Here is an 11,193-nt window from a genome sequence, read left to right on the forward strand (position 1 = left end):
AATTCGCTTGTCCACCAATCCGCACTGGGCCAGCGTGGTGGACTACGGCCTTATCCTCCTCATTGTGGGAGGAAACCCGTGCCGTGTAGTGGGCCGGTAATTGGTTGATATGATGATGATGGTTTAAAAAGATAATATATAATGGTGGGTCACGTGGGCTCCGTCGCCGGGCTCCGACCTGCAGTGTCCAAGCGGAACTGCTCGCTATCTTATCTCGCAGCAGCAAATCTCAAACACGCCTTCCCAGGTGCGTGTCAGCGCCGCTAGACGCTTCAAAAATTATCTAAGTCACAACATCAACACGCGGGACCTATGTGTTTCGGTGATAACAGCCAGGGTTGCCACCTTTACCAAAAAACAAGTTTATCAAGACACGCGAAGCGTGTCAGCCAAGTTACAGCAAAGTATATGGGACTGGCGACGCAACTGTCGTGTGTAATTTTACACTTTCTGCCAATTTTGCTTTCATAATAACTCAAAATCTATTCAACATAAACACATGAAATTTGGTATATTTATAGAAACCTCTTAGATTAACTAGAACCCAAAATTTCATAAGTAATGCTCAAAAAGGTATTGAGATATTATTATCGTCTTAAAATCAGTATTTTTTCTATTGACTGATATATCATATACATTACCTGCTTTCAGATGACATTGAAAGTTGAAATTTGGCGTACAGCTTGGTAGTTGTGTGTCTACAAAGCAGTGTGTTTCGGGACGCCCGACAGAAGTGATAACTTAAACTAATCTATGTTGAACAATTTAATATTGAAATTTTTTATCTTGAGAGAAGCTTAGTTTATCACTTAAATTTTATGAAGATTAATATTATATTGTAAGAAAAGGTTATTTATTAATAAAATGATTAAAAAAAATATTGTGCGTTAGACGGAGAGAGGACGACTCTGCCTAACGGCGCTGTAACGTTAACGAAGCGTTAACGCAGCGTTTTACGCTCCCATAAGAAATCATCACTACAAAAACTATAAGGTGTCAACCCTAGCATAAGGACAAACACTCATAATGATCGCCGCATCTCTTGCCCCAACATATTTATTGAAACCACACCGCTCGACGGACTGTCGCCAAGGAAAACGTACCGTTTCTTTATCGTGCTATTCTGTGTACGGAAGTGAAATTATACCTTTTAAATGGCCGGCTTCAGTTTAACAATGGTGAGTTAAATCTAATTGAATTATTTAACTCGCTTTTCTACCTTAAAAAATATTTGTAGTGTATCAAATTGGATTTATTTAATAAATACAGAATTTAACAATAAAATAATAATAAACAAAAATAACCTATGTACCAAAGTGAAAGTAAATAAAATCTTTTCTTCACCGCAGCGCCTAAGATTTGGTAGAATTGTCGCTTTGAATATCACAACTTATTATTTGGACTTGTGCAGCACTGGAATCAATTAATGAATATTTTACATAATCAAAATTAGAAAATATGGAGTATTTAAAGAAAACCCTGCCTAGAGACATCTTAATTATCTATATATTATAATAAAGCTCTATATATAATAATAAAGTTTTATTTACATTCCTTACAATTAATTACCTTACTGGCTAAATATAAAAGAGTCCTTAATCCTAATTTCTTATTTTCTATTTATAATGTTTTCTTAACTAAGTAATATATTGCCTTTATTGTACTTATACTTTCTAATTTAGAACATGTATGTAAGGACCGCCAGCGGCGGTAAAAGCCTCCTCCATATTTTTCCATTTGCACCTGTCCCTTGCAAGAGTACTCCATGTCTTACCCGCAACTTTCGCGATGTCGTCCTCCCATCTTTTCAATGGCCTACCGGGTCTTCTCTTCCAATCCATGGGATGCCAGTTGGTAACAATTTTTGTCCATCTACTATCTGACATCTTTGAATATACATTCATTAAAAAAAATAGTAATTAATCGCGCCATTTAGGAAGAGTGCGACCGTAAATACCGTGATACGAAATTTGTTTATATAATTTATTGGATTTATCTTTTTTTTTTTGTAACATTTGCCTCAGAACTGAGTTTGTAAATTTGATAATTTAAGTTACGAGTACTAGGCCCTGGGTTTAAATTGTATCAAAAAATATCAAACTTACTCTACCTTTTTATATCACATATCTTATTAATAGTTTCAAAAAATCTGTTAAATTTTAATATTTGTATTCGCAAAACTATGAAAATTTTAAGGTTTACTACATAGAATTAAGAACATACAGAATCCTCATTCAGCCATTATTGTATGGAGTTCATTGTGTCCAAAGACAGAGAAATCGTCCCGCGCTTAACACCCGCGGAATGTGCCTAGCTCACAAACTTTTTCTCATTTTCCCATGTATGTATGGTACGTTTAGAACATTAAAGGTAAAATAATTACTTTTTACTGCTAAATGGCATAAAGTGGCTAACCGTTTGGTTGAGAAACAGCTGTAAAATGGAGTGGTTTTTGATGCTTCAATATTAGTCGTGTACACGGTTTCTGTATATTCATAATTCTGTGGTTTCTTCTCGTGGTTAAATAATATCAGTTGAGCAACAATTTATTCTGAAAAACGAAACAGTTTCACTAAATGTGAAATTTAAAATTAACATAAATAAGTGGTAATACGTTATTTATTTTTTAAGCGGCATGGTGGGTCAATTCTACAAAACCATCTTATGAAAAGAGGCCTGTGCCCAGCACTGGGACGGCTGTAAGTTGAGAATAATAATGGTGGACTTTGCACCTACTTAAGTTTATCTAACCCGTCAATTTTTAAAGGTTATTTAAATCGACGGTCAACTAAAATAGCTGGCTAAGTTGATAAGCTGTCAACCTTGTTTGGGTTGCAGTAAAGCCAATGATCGTGTTATTAACGAGAGAAATTAAAATGAAAACCCAATTTTATAATTAAATTTTCGACGGCCGACTGGCGCAGTGGGCAGTGACCCTGCTTTCTGAGTCCAAGGCCGTGGGTTCGATTTCCACAACTGGAAAATGTTAGTATGATGAACATGGGTGTTTATCTGTATATTACGGATATTATTTACAAAAATGTTCATCAGCTATCTTAGTACCCATAACACAAGCTACACTTACTTTGGGGCTAGCTGGCGATGTGTGTATTGTCGTAGTATATTTATTCATTTTTAAATTTAATACCAACTAAATAGTTAATACATTTTTGTATTAATAAATCTCGAATACGTTGTGCTATAACTAGGTCTCAGTCGTGAAACATTTCGCGACTACTACAAACTTTGATAGAAAATGTAGGTGTATCCCGATAAACCGAATAGGGGAAAGGGTTACGCAGATGAACCCTTCCGAGTGTGATGTTATGTTATGTTATGTCATATGTATGAAACTAGCGGTCTCTTGCGACTTCTTCGGCGTATAAGTAACCGTTAAATGGAAAACTATATCATGCATAAGATTTCCGAAACTTTAACCGTTTACGCAGCGCACGCAGCCGAAGCTCTCAAAAGAAAAAAAAACCCACATTTCAAAAATTCTACAAAGATATAGAGATATTATATATTATCACGCTAAGAGACCCTATAGCTTTATGAGATAGCCTTCCTATTTATGGGATAGCTTTCCTCAATAAATGGGCTCTCCAACACTGAAATAATTTTTCAAATCAAACTATCGCGTTTAAGTAAACAAACAAAATCATTCTCAAAAAAAAAAAACAAAACGGCAGATTCCACTCAGCAGAGCCGGCAAGAAACTCAGCAGATTGCTCTTTTCCAACATCATATTAAAGTTTAACAATCTTTAGAATTTTTCTGTTTTGTGAGAGATGAGAGCGAAGTGGCCTGCTTCCAAGCAGCCTTGTCGTTTAGTTACATTTCATCAATCGTGTAGTAACCACGATTTATTAAATGTGTTTTAATATACTGTTTAAACTTCTGCTTTATATAATAGAATAAGATTTTAACGGAACAACTTAGGTTAGATTCCATGCCTCGGAGAGCACGTTGAGCCGTCGGTCCCGGCAATTATCACTTAATTGTAATAATAAATGTTAAAGCCCACCAACCCGCATTGGAGCAGCGTGGCGGGTTATGCTCTAAAACCGCCCTCTTATAAGTGCTGCTGGGCCCAGCATTGGGACGTGAATAGGCTACGGCTGTGATATGATGCGAAGATTAAGATCCCCGTCTTGCACGTGCATTGATTAACTTAACAGTAATCAGCGTTTCAGGAACTGAGGATATGTTAGTAAAAAAAAAAAAAGACGGCATAAAAATTAATTGAGTCGATAACCTTTCGCAGCGCGACGGTGTCAAATGGTTTTAAAGTTCTCAATAAATTTATCGCACGCTCGTTACTGGGTCTAATTAACAAGATAAAGTTGAAAAACAATAGGAATGAAAAAATTTGCGCGTGCAGTACCTACCCTATAATATAATACATATTATACAAATATAACTACCTTATGATTTTATGAAAATTAAGCTTAATTTGCTACAGTCTGATCGCGTTTAAGTGGTAACACTGGTGTGGGATCACCGGTCCATCAACCTGGGCCCTAACGTCCATCGGTTCAAGCTATGTGGCCCTCTTCAGCTTTGTGGCTCGTTGAGCTATGCCGGTAACTCTAGTTCTTCTACGGATCTCCTTATTTCTGATGTGATATAGTAGCATAGCTAGCATAAAATAACACAATTATACTAATAACTTGATCACAAGACTCAGTCTTGCGATGGTTATTCGACGCAGTCAGCAAATTTCACCGATAAAACGCAACATTATCAATAAAACTAGATATTTCTAGTCGTGCGATAATCCAGCGATCATAGAGTTAATTGGTTTAATTAGAGGTTAAAGTTAACGGTCCGTTAGTAATTAGAGATGTTTATTTAATTTTGTCGCGTGTTGTTTGTTTTGCATTCTGTTGTCACAGTAGGGGCGAATGACTTACTTGGTCTATTGATCCACTGGACAGGACACAGGCACCGGACTCCATTATCTCATGTTGCTTGGTGGGCATTTACAATTATAATCACGTTTGGGATAAAACGTGGGGCCGAACGCTTAGCGTTTTAATAGAAGAGATTTTAATGCAAGAGTTCGTCCGGGGTAGTTCTACCGCCATGCTCTTTTCTGCCGCTCAGCAGCATTGGTGTTCCTGTCTGAAGGGTGGGTTCGCCATGATTACAGGCCCCAAGGTCTTGGCTTGTGTAGGTACACATTAGGTTGATGGGTATTTCGTAGGTTTGTAAACCCTTCAAAGTGTTGCTGTTTATGAAAAAAGTGCCCACGAACGCACGGGGTTAATACTGCCATTTTTCAAACACCAGCTAGGTACTAATAATTTTGCCTGACACTCATATATAATAGGTATATTTTAAGGGATATCGCGTTTTAGTTTTAATCGAATGCATCGTCACGTTCTGAGGATTTATTAGCCAAAAAATTGCCATCATAAATATTATTTTATAGTTTTAGTTAATTGTTTTTGCCTACTTACTTGGAAACACCAGTATATATTAATAATTAAAGTTAATTAAAACCACCAAAAAAATCAGTAAGAGTCATACTTAAAAAAATACGATGTAATATGAAGAATATATAACATCGTATTTTTTAAAGTATGCCAAATTTCCAAAAAGATTATTGTTTTCGTATCGAGAATTTTTTTTGAAGAATGAAAAGCGAACACCGATTTATTTACGAATATTTAAATTAGGTCAAGAAAAACATATCTATATTTCGCTACCAAGACGTATATAAAATCAACCCATTACCGAATCCCCAGAATAAGAAGGGCTTATTCCGCAATCTTTGTGCGCTTTACATGCCTGCGAACATGGAGAGCTCCCAGGCAAGCGGGTTTCACGACGTTTTCCTTCACCGCTAAAACTTATACAGCTTTGAATGCTTAAAGGCACAAAAGTTAAATATACTACGACAATACACACATCGCCATATAGCCCCAAAGTAAGCGTAGCTTGTGTTATGGGTACTGAGAGGACTGATGAATTATTTTTATGAATAATATACGTAAATACTTCACTGGAAGACATTCATGTTCATCACACAAACATTTTCCAGTTGTGGGAATCGAACCCATGGCCTTGAACACAGAAAGCAAGGTCGAATAAGAAGAAGAACTGCATAGAATACTAATAGTTTAAGTTAAATAAACCTCACTTAGCAGCACTCAGCGTCTTAAGGTTTCTATCAGTTAGTGTCCATCAGAAATAATGCATGGTAGTCAGTTATACGCGGACAAAACCACGAGGAAACGCTAGTTACAATCATTACCGAAGGGGCGATACATAATCAGGCCAAAGTTGTTTTCAACTTCGATGTATATACCATTGTGCGAAGTGCTGATTTGGGTCAGCGATGACGTTTTAATGATTGTGCAACTGACAACAAACTCTCAAGATCTTATTGTACTCGCTTATCAAGAGTTGCTTGTGGGACCTCCAGTTATTTATTCATGTGGTACTTGGAGATGATAACATCAAGGGACATACCTCCAGAAGTTATCTTTCGGTGCCCTCTATGTGTATTTTACGTCAGATTATTTTTGTTACTATGCATTAAAAATAATAAATAAACAATAAAAATATACTACGACAATACACACATCGCCATCTAGTCCCAAGAAAAGCGTAGCTTGTTTTAGAAGTACTAAGAAAACTATTTTTATGAATACACTCAGATACTGAAAAACTGAATGTTACTTGTTGAAAACTAAAACGAAAACAAAAGTAACATCGTCGTGTCCGTCGTAAGCTCATAGAATCCTATATATAGAATAGAATAATGTTAAGGATTACTTAAACGAAAAAAAGGTCGGGTGTGAATTGCTCTAGCTTCATAGCTTAATATTAATTTACTGTGAGATGGTGATAACAGGAAAAATTACCCGACTAAGTTTTCTGTGGGCTCTTCTTAGACCAGGGTGCGTTTGGAACCCTCCTAGCTTTAGATTTAAGTTGGAGACCGAAGTTATCACCATGCCTTACTTACTGTACATAAAAGTATGAACGCTACATTCATACATATGAATTTACACTTTTAAAACATACTTATAAATAACGTCGTACTAATACATAAACCAGACTACGCACATAATACAATACTAACAATAAATAATCATATATATATTTATACTAAGCACATACCAAATACTTAAATAAAATACGTATAGGTATAATTGTAGCTGTATATTATAAGTATTCATGTATCTTCTATATATATTTCTTGCGTGCGTGTCACTGAACACCTCCTAAACGGCTGGACCGATTTGAATGATTTTTTGGTATGTGTTTGGGTGGCACCCTGGATGGTTTAGATTCACAAATCAGCCCGACAGATGGCGCTGGGGTCCGCTAGTATTACTATAAAAATATTCAACAGTCATCCTAGTACCCATAACACAAGCAAGGCTTACGTTTGGGCTGGATGGTGATGTGTTTATTGTCGTAGTATATATATTACTTATTTTATTTATTTAATTTGTAGATCATTGAGAAGGTTCATACAATCTCGTTAATTGATGTACCCACCCACTTAAAATAGGTCAACTGCGCTAGGTTTCTAGTCTTTATCGTTTAGACTTCTATGTACCTACGCCCTGTAGTACGCACTGTGTTATCATGTGACCTTTGTAGTACTTGTAGTAGATCCAAGTTGTAAACTATAAAGTTCTAGATGAATGCGTGAGTAGGTGTCTCCATACTTACCTACATTTGACGACCGATTGGCGCAGTTTGCAGCGACCCTGCTTTCTGAGTACAAGGCCTCGGGTTCGATTCCCACAGGTGGAAAATGTTTGTGTGATGAGCATGAATGTTTTTCAGTGTCTGGGTGTTTATATGTCTATTATAAGTATTTATGTATATTATTCATAAAAATAATTTATCAGACGAAAAATCGATGCCCTAGATATGTGGTGCTGGAGACGCCTTTTAAAGATCCCTTGGACTGCATTCCGCACCAACAATTCAATTTTAAAAGACCTGAATATCAAGGAACGACTTTCGTCTACGGTGCAATTACGCATATTCAAGTTTTTTGGCCACATCTCAAGGAATGAGGGGTCGATTGAACGTTTGGTGGTGCAAGGACAGGTTAAAAAAAAAGGGCAAGAGAGCGGTCACCTACTCGGTGGATAGATACGGTGAAATCGCTGACCCAGACAACTGTGGTAGAATGTTTTCGACAGTCGTGCAATCCAATGATGCCTAGCGCCATAAAATTCTTCTCAGCAGCCACGACCACTCTGCCAAGAGTGCACGACTAAGAAGAATTTATCAGACATCTCAGTACACAAGCTACGCTTACTTTGGGGCTAGATGGCGATGTGTGCGTTGTCGTAGTATATAAATGATTTTTTTAATTATTTATTTATCTGCTGCCCGTTTTCATTAAACCTATGGAACGCCTAAATAGGATGCGTAGGTAAAATCTAGAGAAAAAAAAGTTTCACCAACTATTATGTGATGACTAACGTCGCTAGGCGCCTTTTAAAGTAACGACACCGATTCCCTTGTACGTAATGGTTCGGGCACTCATAAAGTGCACTCACTTGATAGAAAAAAAAAACTATAATTTTTTTTTAAATTTAAATCTTTTTTTTTTAAGTATTGGGACTAGGTATTTCGGCTTCCAAAAATCTGGTTCACATTACTAACAGTCAAAAAAGTTGTTAATAATGTTGTCATAGCTTACGTGTTAATTTTTAATGCCCTTTTTTTTCTATAGACATCGCCTTAATCATTAGACATTCGATTTAGGATTTAGGATTTAGGCCTAGGTTTCGTAAAACGATTGTAAGTGCTAAGTGAAAATCAATTGGTGAAACATGACTATATGAATCTCCATCGACTGGGCGTTATTTACAAAGGCATTTTTTATTCGACATAATAAAACGGGCACATTGCATAATATTATCTGTTTTTTTTTTGCATTATAAGTTTTTTTTTGTCCACAGAAATACACCATAGCATGTGCCCTAGTACTCCTGTGCATATCAGCGCTGATACAGGAATCAAACGCACGACCCCCCTGGCTGTCACACGGCAGCGGAATTTTCACTGAGTCAGCGGAGTGTCACACAGATGTAAGCACTACAGAGATAAATATCATCATCAGCATATCAACCCATTACCGTTCCAATACTGGACACGGGTCTCCTCCCACAATGAAGAAGGGGTTAAGACCGTAGTCCACCACGCTGGCCCAGTGCGGATTAGTTGTGTTCTCAGGCATGCACCTGCATGCCCACGCTGCATCCCCACGCTGTTTGCCTTCACCGTTAAAACAAGAGATAATTTAATTGCTTAAAACGTTTACTGATTGGTAGACTTCATACGACTGTGAAAACATTCTGGAGAACTTTTAAGCGTGTAGGTTTTTCCAATTTAATTTTACAATTTAACAATCATTGTTCTATATTGTCTTGTCGGTTAGAAATTAAAAAGACAATCACAAATTATTCGTGTCCCTTCCTGTAACACTGTTGCACGAAGCATGGCACCTATACCGCGTTCATTGTCGTCATTCTATGGGATCTATTCCATGAGGGGTGAACAGTATTGTTCTGTGAATTGTTGAGATACTCTGAGCATTTCTTTCATACTTTCTTTCTTCTTTGTTTTCAAATTATGTAGTTCCATCTAGTTAGTGTAAGTGGCCCTGCCGTGCTAACAAGATGTAAAATAAATAAATAGATAAATTAGTATAGAAAAAATACTTCAGACTTCTTTTTTCTGCAGGATGAACTCCTGGACCTATGCCAGCGATGTGCCAAACTGACAAAGTCCCGGCTGGCATACCCCGCGTGCTGCTCAACCGACTTGCAAGCAAGGAAATGGTGCTCCGACTACGTTTACTTCGGTAGGGGGGCGTATGACTTTTATCTCATTTGAGGGTACATTATTACTAATAGTTTTAGTGCGATGATGAACTTTGACTCCAAAGACGCGAACAAAGTAATGCCTACTTTGTCTGTTACGATAAGTTGTTTAAGTATATGATATTCTTATAATTATTTTTACTTGTACATAATGAGTTTAAGTATCTATATGATTTTCTAAGCGGTTTGTTTGTAATTTGCGTCGAACAAGAAGTTTAGTAAATGTATCAAATTACTAATAATTTGGCAAAAAAAAAGCTAATATTATTGGAAATAATGTAGAAAGGAAGTGTAGTAAGAAACATCCTACAGCAAGTGCGAGCGACGCGCTGCGACTGCGGTATTTATTTACCCAGTGTCTTACCGACTAAACATCGACTCTGATTATAACAATGAAATGCAAGCTTTATAATATATGACATAAAGGATATTTAAAAAAAAAATATGCTAGGCGTAAATGACAAATGGACCGCGCGTCGCCACATGCTTCAACTTTAAACAACACTACGTCGTAGGCTTACATTAATGTTCGGGATTCACTATTACTTTAAGCTACATGTGTTTAGAAAGTTAAACTAAAGTTAGTTACTTTAAGTTTAAATTTGAAAAGTTTACTGTATGTGGCAAGCTATAAAGCTCAAATTTCACTGTTAGGTTAGGTGTAGAGTCGGTGATCATTTGATATACAATGATTTAAATGTCTACTAATAATACTTAATAGGTCAGATAGATAAAGAAAATATTATTGTTAAAGGAATTTATGGGCATTATGAAACACCCTGTAGCGAGTGCAAGTGTCACAGTGTGCTATCTATTCGTGTTCCGAACGCAGATTCTGTATCTCGATTGACACTAAATTATATACTCTTTTTTTATTTTGGCGTGGTGGGAAAGCTTTATTGCTACCTCCGACCCTTGGGCAGGACGGAGGTTATGTGGGACTCCCCCCTCTAAATAGGGTGTATAAGGTACCACCACGGCGTGTCTCTCTTGTCAGCTCAGCTTTGCATACCTCCCGGACGACCATTGTGTACCCTGTAAATCAATATTTTGCATTCTGAAACCTGAGTTTACAACTAAGTACATTGCTTCGGTTGGCAGATAGAACAACGTAATGTACAAAATGGTTTGGGTGTTGTTTAAAGGCAACTTTTCAAGCTAAATTTGATGTCAACTGAGATACAGATTCGTCCTGCAGTTCACACACTCTAGATAAAAATATTGGAATACATTTTTAGACCAGCTATTTCAAAATTGCATAGAAAGTGATATTAACCTTTTATCAGTAGTGTTTTCAACTCGAAGTTCTATATCTCAGTTCATT

At 36.8% G+C, this 11,193-nt stretch overlaps 1 protein-coding gene across 1 annotated transcript; it reads left to right on the forward strand.

The window, feature by feature from the left end:
• Positions 1 to 1,081: 1,081 nt before the first annotated feature.
• On the forward strand, positions 1,082 to 11,193 carry LOC120634891. Its single transcript, XM_039905762.1, has 3 exons — positions 1,082 to 1,178; positions 8,946 to 9,074; positions 9,730 to 11,193. The coding sequence occupies exons 1-3, from the start codon at positions 1,155 to 1,157 to the stop codon at positions 9,880 to 9,882; spliced, it is 306 nt and encodes a 101-aa protein (XP_039761696.1). The 5' UTR covers positions 1,082 to 1,154; the 3' UTR covers positions 9,883 to 11,193.

Source organism: Pararge aegeria, chromosome 25, assembly GCF_905163445.1.
Source record: "Pararge aegeria chromosome 25, ilParAegt1.1, whole genome shotgun sequence".
Lineage (NCBI taxonomy): Eukaryota > Metazoa > Arthropoda > Insecta > Lepidoptera > Nymphalidae > Pararge > Pararge aegeria.